A 12,264-nucleotide genomic window follows, 5' to 3' on the forward strand; every position below is an offset into this window, starting at 1 on the left:
AATTTTAACATGAGAACTTTCTTTTTTTTTGCGGGGTGTGTGTGTGTGTGTGTGTGTGTTTAGAGACAGGGTTTCTCTGGTGTTTTGGAGCCTGTCCTGGATCTCGCTTTGTAGATCAGGCTGGTCTCGAACTCATAAAGATCCACTTGGCTCTGCCTCCCAAGTGCTGGGATTAAAGACGTGCGCCACCACCCGGCACAGCATGAGAACTCAACTATAAAGGGACACACTAACACCCCCCCCCAAAAAAAGGTTATACAGCATTTTAAGAAACCAAAAAAATAAAACAAAGCTTGGGTTGAATTTGAGAGAACAATTGTTGTAATGAACCAGAAGTACAAGATTCCACTGAAACTGAACAGCTGACAAAATATGCTTGAACTTAAACCTTCAAGAGGGTCAAATAAAGCCAGTTATGTGGATTAGACCCAAACTGGTTCTGGACAAACATAGGTAACTGCACTTCAGCATGAGCATCAGGTGACCCCTTCCCAGCAGTTAGCTTGTAAACAGTTCCCACCCTTGTTTCTTCTGCCTCGTGTCACACCTGAATGGCTTCTTCTTCTATCCCGGATGTGCACAAGTCTCTCGGACTTGACACAAACCCAAACGAAAGCTTAAAAATCTTTTAGGGTGGAAATTGTACATATCCAGCTCAGCATGTCAGCTACCACTTATGTGATGTCAATGTAGGCAGCACCAACTTGACCAAATCAAAGCTGCTACCATGTGTAAGCTGTTCCTGGCCCAGCAGCAATACCAACGTTTCCAACTGACTACCTACACCATCACACAGCAGACACACCTTTAGTTTTAGCTATTAACAGGAAGTTTTAAGGAAGATGTAGAAGAACTGTATCCCAGAGAACACACATTAGTGAGAACAGTAGCTCCCTCCTGGGAACCTTTTTCAGGATCATAAAGATGAACAGAAGAAATATTAAAATGTCAGATAAGACGGTGAGGCAGAGGCTGGAAAAATGTTCTACTCACAAGGCCAAAGCATTCCTGTTCAAACAGAAGTCTGGGTGACTGGATAAACAACAAAACAAACTCAACCAAATCAAAGGAAAATAGGGTTTCATATAACACAGTATCAAAAAGTAGACAGAACAGACTAATTGCCCCAACTGGTGGCAGGTAAGTCCACAGCCTATTGTGATAGGTCCTTCCAGCATCAATCAGGTTTCTTCTCACGTTTTCTCAAGGTTATTTTTTTTTTTATAGATGTGGTGACTTTAACAAGAGTCTAACAGGCGGGCAGGCAGGCAGGCTTCAATCATTGGTTTCAGGATCTGTCTGTGCCATGTAGGCATCCAACTCAGCATCCAGGTGTCCTTTAGTTTTCGACATGTATGCATCCAATTGGTTGTCCAGCTGCTCCTTGGTTAATACAGGGCGAGTGAGGGCACCTCTCCCTCGGCCACGACCTCGGCCTCTGCCTCCAAAGCCCCCTCTTCCCCGACCTATCATACCCCGACCTGGCCAAATGAAAAAAAGAAAGAAAGAAGACAGTTACACATGTGTTTGATGGGTCCTAGAAAAAGTGCCCCATTATGGTATAGGGGCCTAGCTGAGACAAGCTCAAGGACAGGGCAAAGAGGAGAAATCTGGAAAAACAAGAAACACACTGGGTGGAAAGCAGGACATGGAAAGCACACACAATGAGTCCCTCTTAAGTATTCATCTCTAAATACTACTAAAAGAAAAAAAAAAACAAAAAAACAACACCTGTCCCTTCCCACTTTGAGACAGGGTCTTGCCAATGCAGACCAGCTAGCCTTAAACTTACACTCCTGGGCAGGAGTGTAGCTCAGTCAGTAGGGTGCTTGTCTAGTATGGACGAAGCCCTGGGTTCAATCCTCAGCACCACATAATGAACACCTGTAATTCTAGCATCTGGGAGGCAAAAGCAGGAGACTCAGAAGTTCAAGGCCAGCCAGGGCTACCAGAGACCCTGTCTCAAAAAACAAAACAAGAGCCTCCAAGTTGCTGGGATTATAGGTGTGTAGTATTAGCTGAAAACTATTAAACAACATTAACAAAGATTAACAAAGATTCCTAAGACAAAGGAATCGCCAAAAGTTTGGGGCTTACTGTAAGTTCATAATTAAAAGACATCATATAGAACCCTAGTTAGTTAGGAGGCAGTAAGAAGGGCACAGAGAATCAAGGGTATTCATATAAACCTTCTGGATTGTTATCTCATCTGTTCTAAATTTATTAAGTCTAATCAGGTGACTCCATGTATCCATAGACTGAAAAGTTATTCTAGAGAAAAAACTTAGCTGCTACTTCTCTGACTGGTCACCTTAGGACAACTATTATCTGAGAAATGATTTCAATTCACTAACCAAACACTCAGGTTTCTCAAAATCGACTTTATTTAATCTTTCCTACCTCTGAAGTCTCTCTCAGAAACCATGTCAAGACAACTGGAAATTGTCTTGGAAATCTGGAAATCCAGAAACCCATACAAGCTCGTACTTCATTCAATAAGCCAAGTTACATATAATGGCAGAGAAGAAAAGAAACCTTTGTTATCAAATGTTCTTTCCTAAGTTATTCTTCAGCACCATCGATGCTAAGGATTATCAAGACCTGCCCCACACTTTAGAAAGAACAAGAACAATTGCCCATAGAGCTTACTAGAATAAGATGCTCAACCTATCAGCAGGTGTTGGGAGTTTCTTACTAAGCTCTAAGCCAGAAAAGCTCCCATAAAATATGGTACCGACACCACCATCATTAAACTCTTCTAATCTGGTCCACGAGATCACAAGACAAGAATCAAGGCACCAAGGTAAGATTACTAACAACAGTCAGCCAGCTAACTGGTAGTAACACATCTCAGTTTCAACCTTGATCAGGAAAACTGTCTTTGGTTCTTCACAAATCCTGTGCTTAATTTACTTGGTTTCAGAGGCAAGGACAGGTGCCAGGTCTCATCCTCCCACTACCTCACAGTGCTGCTGGACTGGATCTAGAGTCTCATGCAAGCCTAGCATGTGCTGTACCACTGAGCCCCATCCTCCTTCACCTTTGTTTCTCTCTCTCGTATTTTGTTTCTATGGTGTAAGATTGACCCGCACCTCACATATGCTAGGTAAGTGTTCTACACTGTACTCCACCTCAGTTCCTCTTCTTCTCTTATCTAAGTTAAACTGGCACTGGGCTATGGAATGGGTGTGTAATGGTGGTGATGGTGGTGGTGGTGGTGGTGGCAACAGAAGGCAGATACAGAAAAAGGAAAAATCCTAAACTTTTCCTAAAAAAAAATCCTAAAATCATTGCATCATTTTAATAGAACAATTTAATTTTCTAAAAACCTGGAGAAGAATGCCTAAAATGTGGCTCTAGATAGTGTACCTAACTGTTAATCCTAACAGACTTTGCATTATCAGCATGTAAATTTAGAAAACAAGCCAGTTTCAAAAAACAAACAAGACAAACAAACAAGCCTGCCTATGACTTGAAGCTGTGCAGAAAGGTGGCTCTGAGTTTTGAAGGGAGGAAAATAAGGGAGCTACTCTCTGAAGTTGGTAGCTGACTAACCTCTACCACCGATTCCGCCACGACCCATAGCTCCACGCCCTAGGCCCCCTCTCCCAGGACCTCCACGACCTCGAACACCACCTCTTCTTAAGCCCATTCGGGGAGCTACGGCTCGTCCACCTCGGAGCAGGTTTTGACCTTGGAGAGGAGGCATACAATGTATATGCAGGTAAATCCAAGAGAGACAAAGTAGATTCTAACCAAAGGAAGGCGGTGAGGGTTAAATAAGAATAATTAGTTAATGTTTAGTCTGGGTGGGGCAAACTGCACAGTGTGTGTGAACAGATTAAACAGCTTATTCAATTCAGCAATTCTGACCACAACCATCTTTGGAAAAAGCTGGGACTAAGTAAGTTCATACATTTAATAAGCTAACAATCAGATGCCTGGCATTATGGTAGATTTAAAAATAAATGCTATGATTCCTGTTTTCAACACATTCTTGAAGGGATAAGAACTTTATAAAGAGAACAGTTTAACAGTGTCCAAAGAGTATGATACAGATAGGTAGGCACTATGGATCAAACTGTCCCCTCTCTTCCAGATTAACCGTTTTTCACTTCAGGAAGGCAGACGGTTAGTCATGACAAAGGCCAAAAGACCCATCTTTTTTTTTTTTTTTTTTTTTTTGGTATTGAGGATATTCAACCCAGGGCCTCGCACATGCTAACCACACATTTCTTAGACTTATTTCCAGAACTTGAATGTGCTTTGATTCAAGCAGCAGCAGGTGTTTTCAAATGGAATGGAGATGACATGAATTACCTGTTGCTATGCAGGTCATAGCCTCTCATCATTGCACATTATCAGAAAAGGAATGATATCGATAAAACACATGCAGCAGTACTAAAAATGTGATTTCAAAAGTTAATTAGATTAATACAAATTTAGGATTAACGGTGCTAAACAAATGTGATCATAGCAGCCCAAGAGAAAGGGAAAGAAGATAGAGTCCAACCACTAACAGCTACACACGAGCACTGACCTCGGAGCGACATCCCGCCCCTAAGCAGGGTTCTGGTGGCACGTCCCCCACGTAGTCCTCCTCGGGGCAAGCCTCTCTGGATTATGGGTAGGCCTCTTCCTCCAATTGCTCCCCTGGCCAGGGCACCTATGGGTCGGCCTAAACGTGCCTGGATGTTACTTTTACCCAGGCGCTGCTTTAAGCTCTTCTGGAAGAAAAGGTGTTAGAGGATTGAGATCAAAAAAGGAATTCAGTGGGATTTGCCAATTTAAAGTATAGGACAAATGAAGCAAGTGAGATGCTTGCTGTGGATATAAGCCTGTTGTGGGTAACGTAAGGATTCCAAACCAAAAGACTTTACCCCAAAATATGGATAAAGCAGAATTCTGATCCAGAACAAAGGCTCTATCTAAGAAGCTCTAGTATGGTCCACAACATTGGCACGAGCACAGACAACCTTACTAATTTGGCTACTCAAGTCACACAGCAGCAGCTGCAAACTGGCTGCTTCTTAGCCACAGGTGGACAGTGACATGCCTTCATCCATACCTGTCCAAGGACTACACTTTTTTCAAAGGCTTACTCACACACCACTGGAAATGCATCACGTTCTGGGTAAACTGAAATTACAAGTTCACTTGAATTCTTGAGACTTAAGGACAAGAATGGCTTCTCAGTCAGGGGCCAGTGTGCTCCAGTTTTCCTTTGAGTATCTATTGCCAGTCCTTTTTATTTATTTTTTACCTTAAGATGCAATTAAACAAATCAAATCAACATTCCTTTCCTTACATCACTTGCAAATCTATAAATTCCACATTTCTCCTTGCCAACAGCTAATCCTTAAGAAAAACTCACTTAACTTAACTCACAATTCAAATCTATCTTCATAGAGAGCCAGCCAAATTCATGTTAAAATTAAAACAAGTCAACTATTAACCACAGAGGACCACACAGAGAACTAGGACATAGTACAGGTATCAATTTCTCAATGGTTAGTTTCTCCAAAAGACTCTGAAGATCACATCTCATGGAGTTAGAGTTCTTCAAAGGAAAAGGAGAAAATATAGCCTCGAATACAACAAAGGTTCTAGCAATTCTGTTCTTCCATAAAGCCAGTCAGTATTAATGAAAACAGTGTTCTTGCACACAATCCACCTCCATCACACACTAATGGCATAGGCATATACAAATGCCTGTGCATATATACTTTCCCTGAATTAAGAGCTCTGAAAAAGATGTTGAGATATTATCATTAGTTTTCTGGCACAAAATCTTAAAAATGCTTCTAATTAGGAGAAAGGCTTTTAACATTAGACATTTAACACAGGCAGGCGAAACCAACCTCAAGGGTCTGTCTTGTCATTCCCCCAATTAGCACGGTGATTATCTTTTGTGGTGCTGGGCATGAAATTCATGCCCATGGTAGGCAAATCCTTTGCCACTGAACTGTACCTCCAGACCCTAGCATACAGTGATGAAGTCACGACTGCACTCTCATGTTCAGTTACCAAGTCTACTCATTCTCCTGAACTGTGGAGTACGGAGTCCATCTCCACCTTTAGGTGCTACTCCTCCTGCACTTACATATACTGGTAGTACACTTCAGCTTTTCCTCTAGAGCTGTGCTGTATAACAAAGGAGCCACTAACCACACATGGTTACTTAAAATTTAAAAAAATTTGATCTGGGTGTGGTGGCATACACCTTTAATCCTAGCACTCTGGAGGCACAAGTAGGTACATTTCTGTGAGTTTGGGGCTACTCTGGTCTACATATAGAGTTCCAGGCTAGTAGTAACTACATAGTGAGACCCTGGTCTCAAAACCACACCAAACAATAACAAAAACCAAAAACTAAATTTGGGTTGGCTTTGAGCTCATAATGCCTCGATATGCTGAGATAACCACTGTATGCCCTTCATCTGGCCTTAACATAAGTAAAAGGAAAAAAAAATTAAGCTCCTCCATTTGCACTAGCCACACTGGAAGCTCTTAACAGGACACACGGCTACTGAAGAGACTGAGAGCATCCCATCAATGCAGAAGCTGGTGGATGCTGCTGCTTTAGAGGTTAGCCTGTTGAAAGGACCTGGCACAGTGCATCAGAGATGTCACGATTTTTATTTACTCTTGGAAAATGGTGGGCCTATGGCTTATTGCTTTCCTGAGTCATGGATGAACCTAACCACTCCAAGGCTGAAAGGTAGACAAAGCAGAAAGCCTTGCTTATTTTCAGTCAGTGAGCCCAAAGGTTCAGAGTGGGGGTGGGTGTTATCAAGTGCTGACTCTATGCACAGCCATGCAGTGCTACCAGTTAAAGTCCTTACAGTTGCATGGCACCGCCCTCTGGACGCCCAGCCACAGCTTGGACATATCCTTCCACAGCCACTGTCCGGACTTGCATATAAAGTCTACGAATGATAAAGAGCAGGTTTTATTTCAGACCTGAACAGGATTACCTCTTACTGGAAATGTGAAAGAGAACATTTTATTATCCTATCCTGTATGCTTGCTCAACTGTGATGTAAAAACTACGTGCTGTTTTTAGCACTTAGAAAACCTTAGACCACTCAGATGCAGAATAAGATTATTCTAGTTTGTAAATCTTTCAAGACAGGGTTTCTCTGTGAAACAGTCCTGGCTGTCCTGGAACTCACTCTGTAGACCAGGCTGGCCTCGAACTCACAGATCTGCCTGCCTCTGCCTCCTAGTGCTGGGATTAAAGGCATGCGCCGCCACCACCTGGCCTTGTAAATTATTATTATTATTATTTTTGGTTTTTCCAGACAGGGTTTCTCTGTGTAGCTTTGCGCCTTTCCTGGAACTCGATTTGTAGCCCAGGCTAGCCTCGAACTCACAGAGATCTGCCTGGCTCTGCCTTCCGAGTGCTGGGATTAAAGGCGTGTGCCACCACCGCCCGACGTAAATTATTTTTTATGGAGAGCAAAGCAACTAAAACAAAGTTACTCTCTGTTTTTTGGGAAGGGGTGAGACTGAAACCGGGAACCTTGTGCTTGCTAGGCAAGTACTCTACCTTTACATATCACTCCTAGACTAAACAAAGGTTCTCTGTAGAAAAAGATTTAAAAAAAAAATTCTATTTTAAGAGTAAGGATCAGAAAATAATCAATCCTCACTGATAACACTAACAGGCTACAGAGGTGTCAAACTCCCCTAAAACAGAAAGATATTAAAAAGTTTCTTAAGCTGGGTGGTGGTGGTGGTGGTGGTGGTGGTGGTGGTGGTGGTGGTGGTGCAGATCTTTAATCCCGGCACTTGGGAAGCTGAGGCAGGTAGATCTCTGAGTTCAAGGCCAGCCTGGTCTACAGGGCGAGTACCAGAACAGCCAGGGATACAAAGAAACACCCTGTCCCGAAAATACAAAAACAAAACAAAAACAAAAAAAGTTACTTAACTGGTACCTGCCAAACCAAAATTCTTTGAACATTTGTTCAGGTAAGTTTCAGCTTTTGCCTTGAGCCATCTTGGAATCGTCCATTATATCCTGACAGCTTTGGTGGACTGCCTGACAGACTGCCAAGACCCATTCTCTCACCTGCTTCAGTTTTAATGCTGCCTGGACAGAGGGTCTATTCTCCATCTGCTGGGCCAGTCTTCTGTTTCTGGCACTGGCTAGCTGCTGCTGCTGCTGCATCGAAGCCCGAATATTCACTGGCATCGGCTGTTTGTTCTTCAGCATATTAGTAAAGCTTCAAGGTCGAACAAAATGGGTGTTTAAATAAAAGCTTTATTATAAAACACTTATTGGCATTTTCATGGCTTGCTAGACCAGGAGCTCCAGATCCCACGAACTTTAAAGTGGTACATTTGGATCAAGGTTGATGTGGGTTAAAGACTCCTCTGTTTCCACAAACTTGCAAGAACCAGAAACTCAGAAATGCAGCCAAGTGCAGCACAATTACAAGTGATAACAAGGGCTCAGGTAACAGCTCTTAGAGAAGTGGAAAGTATGAAAAACACGCATTAAGCCAATATGATGACAAGAGACAGAGATGCAGTTACAAAGACAAACAAAAATGCCTACACCTTTGGGGAGTGAAGGGTTCATTCTAAGGACAAACAGGAGGAAGGACCAGAACACCTTCGAAGTACACTGAAATAATACAGACAAATAAATTATGGAAATTGATTACACTCTAACATGTTACTTAGTAACACATGAATACAGGTAATTAATGTGTCATATCTTAAGATATGAGCAGAGAAGTACATTTGCTTTAGAAACAAAAACAGACATTAAATGCCTTTGGAGTTCTAGCAGCAATATAATAAAATGGTGAAAGACACCAAATAAATGAAACTCTCAGAAACAAAAACTGCCTTTAACTTAATTTCTCTCAGTCTCAATAATCACTTTTTCTAACTCAGTACTTCTGAGACAAATTAGTCAACCACTTAGGAGCCTATGAGGACATTCTATCATTCCTGTTGTGATTAAGTTAATGGAAGAAAACACAAACAGCTGTCAAAAGAATTCCAACAAAACAAACTAAAAAGCAGAATGGGAAGAGAGTGAAATGGAGCAAAGCAAGTGCCTCTTACAAGGCCCAAGAATGACATTCAGGGGCCTTTGGACATAGTCACGGCTTGCTACCTGCCTCTTACAGGCCAGCCACAACACTGCTGGCCTTGGACTAGGCAGCAAGCCTGTTGCAGCCAGGATATACCATACCATCATGCTGCACCACCCCTGTATCAATGTTTAAAAAGGAGGGTGTGAGGAGTCTTTCAAAAAAACAGATCCCACCACGTAAATATTTCAGATAGTTTAATATAAAAATCTACTGATAAGGGGTTTTGAAACAACCGCCCAATTTGTTCTGTGTACCACATTAGATGCAATTAAGAACAGAGGTCTGGTAGCCTTCTGTTTTTAGCTTACAACTGGTTTTTGTGTATTGGACCCCAGGGCCAACTTAAGTAATGTTTTCTTAGGAAGGAGCTGAAGTTGCTGTTGGCTGCCTCACCGCTCATTTAGAGACATCTTGGTGGTGCTTTTTAGCACAACTTTCGGCGCTGACTGTGCAGCCATCTTCAAATCCCGAGAATCTACAAAGGACAACATGCGTAATGAGTGAAGAAAATCATCAAGACTGCATTTTCTTTCTTTTCCCCCTGTGTAGCTTTGGTTGTCCTGGACCTCACTATGTAGACCAGGTGAACTCCTAGAGATCTACCTCTGCCTCAGAGTGCTGGGATTAAAGGTGAGCACCACAACCACCCAGCTGAAGATTGCATTTTCACAAGGAACAAGGCATAAGTCAATGAAAGGTCTATATTACAAACTGTTGAAGACCATATTAAAATTCATTTTTTGTGAACATAATTTGTATCACAGTTATCAAAATGTCAAAGCCCCAGTATGAAAAATGTCTGCCAAAGTCTCCAAAATGGCAGAATCGGATGTAGCCAAAGCCTAGGAGCCTGGCTTTCAATCTGGAACAGTCCTTCCAGCCTACACTGATTCAGCCAGGTAATGTTAAAGAAAAGAAAGACCCCCAAACCAAATTTTACCTTGATGCCTGGACCCAGACCATTTAAACTACAATCTGGCCACGAGGACTGGGGAACAGCACCTGGGATTAGGGTGCTACCCAGGTACATCTTAGAGGTCTACAGAAAATTGAAAACTATGTATCAGAATAAATGCAGGAGCTGGGAATAGAATATAGCTCAGTGGTAGAGTGATTCTGTTGCACTAATGAAGCCGTAGGTTCAATTTCCAGTTGCGACAGGGGAATGGTGTTAACAGGCTGAGGCCACCGTGGGTTACAATGTGACATTGTGAGGCACGGACTCTCTCACACACATACAAAAAAATGCCTAGTTTCAAAACCGGTTCTCAACTCCAAATGCAAGTGGCGTTCTAGTAAGATACGGCAGGGTAAAGACAGAAAGGGTTTTCTAAGTGGGTATTCAATCTTGAGAGCTCTCAGGAGCACTCCACAGCATTTAACCGTGGCTACACCTGATGGCACAAGCTCAAGGCGCGCCCGGGTGACTTGAGAGGCCCGATCTCAAACGAAAATAAAAATATATTTAAAAAAAAGGTCGAGGACGTTAACTCGGAGCGCTTGTCTTGCCAAAGCAGTATTTTGGATGATTCGATCTCGGTGCCGCAAAAACCAACACCTAGAGCTGCCGCGCCACTCTGTAATCTTTACATAACCTTCCATCCCCATCCTCAAAGGCTCTCAAGATCGCCCCCCCACCCCACCCCGCTTTGGTCAGTTGATTATTTCCGTTGTTACCCCCCCCCCCATCAAACACTACTCTGGGGGGGTAGAGAGGGGGGAGGGAGGCTGCGGCTCGGGAGTCTAGAGAAGCAAGACACTGGGTTCAAGGCCCGGTCCCGAAACAAGCCAAAGCCACACCACCACCACCGTAACCACCCCAGACAACCCACGCCAGCACCGAGCACCCCGCCGGCTCGCCCGGCGGCCGCGGTTCCGGCTCAGCCTCCGCCTCCCGGCTCCGCCCCCTCCCCGGCCTGCGCGCACCGACCTCGGCTCCCTCCGCACCTGCCGCCCGCGCCGCCCGGCCCCCCGAGCCCCCACGGCGCCCCGCCTCTGCCTTCGCCCACACAAACTCACCGAAGGAGACGGACGCCAGCGCTCCTCCCGGGGCTGCCACCACGGCTGCGGCCGGCGGGCGGGCGGGCGGGCGGGCGGGCCGGAGGCCGGCCTCCCCGGAGAGCTGACGGGGGACCGTTCGTGCGGGTTCACTAGCTGGGCGGTTGAGTGAGGTGCTTAAACGGTAGGAGGCGACGCTCCCTCGTCGTGGGCTGGGTGTCGGGCCGGCCGGTCCTCCCGCTCCTCGTCAGGCCCTGCCCTTCCCCGCCTCTCGTCTGAGCCGCCACCACCGCCCGGCGCCGCCAACTCCCGCTTGGTGTCCAAAACAAAATGGCCGCCGGGCCCACCAGGGCAGCGTGACCGGCTAAAATGGCGCCGGCGGACTTGCGTCAGTGCGCGCGCAGCGAGGGGCGTGGCGAACGGGTGCCGCGGCTGGCTCAGGAGTCGCCGGGGACTCTGCAGGGGCCGTGGCAAAGGTCCCGTCGCTTAGGTGTGGTGCTCCGCCCACTGGGGGCGTGGCCGTTGGCCTTGATGGCTTGGATACCTCCTAGACTGCCTGCTGGAAGAGTTAACGCTCCGCTTTAAAGGGGGTTGGTTTCCGGGTTGCAAAGAGCGGTATAGGTCTGATTGGAAGCAATGTTTGTATTCTGTTATTCCTCCATCCCTAAGCTAAAGACAACTCTTAAAAAGACTATTTTTTTTTTTTTTTTTAGGATGGGCGGTGGTGGCGCACGCCTTTAATCCCAGCCCTTGGGAGGCAGAGGCAGGTGGATCTCTGTGAGTTCGGGGCCAGCCTGGTCGACAGAGCGAGATCCAGGACAGCCAGGACTGTTACACAGAGAAACCCTGTCTTGAAACACGCCCCCTCCAAAGTCTTTATTAGGACCTCAGAGCATGGGGTGATTTGCTCTGGCCCTCCTCTTTCTCATCCCTATTTGTGGTGTGTATTTTTTTTGTTTTTGTTTTTGTTTTTGGTTCTTTGAAACAGATTCTCTGTGTTGACCAGGCTGCCTTCGAACTCAAAAAAGATCCACCTGCCTCTGCCTCCCAAGTGCTGGGACTAAAGGTGTGCGCCACCGCCGAATGGCATTTTTTTTGTTTGTTTTTTTGTTTTTCGAGACTTTGTGTAACCTTGGCCTGGAATTTGCTCTGT

At 44.9% G+C, this 12,264-nt stretch overlaps 1 protein-coding gene across 11 annotated transcripts; it reads right to left on the reverse strand.

Annotated features, from left to right (window-relative positions):
• Window positions 1–298: 298 nt before the first annotated feature.
• Window positions 299–11,272, reverse strand: Chtop (chromatin target of PRMT1). Of its 11 annotated transcripts, none has more exons than XM_076574487.1 (7): window positions 11,133–11,272; window positions 9,507–9,588; window positions 8,075–8,228; window positions 6,846–6,929; window positions 4,541–4,724; window positions 3,556–3,693; window positions 299–1,481 (listed from the first exon to the last, which is right to left on the reverse strand). In XM_076574487.1, exons 2-7 carry the CDS (start codon window positions 9,569–9,571, stop codon window positions 1,276–1,278), a joined length of 831 nt encoding a protein of 276 aa, XP_076430602.1. In that variant the 5' UTR covers window positions 9,572–9,588; window positions 11,133–11,272; the 3' UTR covers window positions 299–1,275. The 11 variants fall into 11 exon arrangements, with proteins under 11 accessions (XP_076430602.1, XP_076430601.1, XP_076430605.1 ...); XM_076574486.1 differs by having other exon boundaries at window positions 4,541–4,727; XM_076574490.1 differs by lacking the exons at window positions 6,846–6,929; window positions 11,133–11,272 and adding exons at window positions 10,054–10,152; window positions 10,954–11,016.
• Between the last annotated feature and the right edge of the window lie 992 nt (window positions 11,273–12,264).

This window comes from Peromyscus maniculatus, chromosome 6 (assembly GCF_049852395.1).
Source record: "Peromyscus maniculatus bairdii isolate BWxNUB_F1_BW_parent chromosome 6, HU_Pman_BW_mat_3.1, whole genome shotgun sequence".
NCBI lineage: Eukaryota > Metazoa > Chordata > Mammalia > Rodentia > Cricetidae > Peromyscus > Peromyscus maniculatus.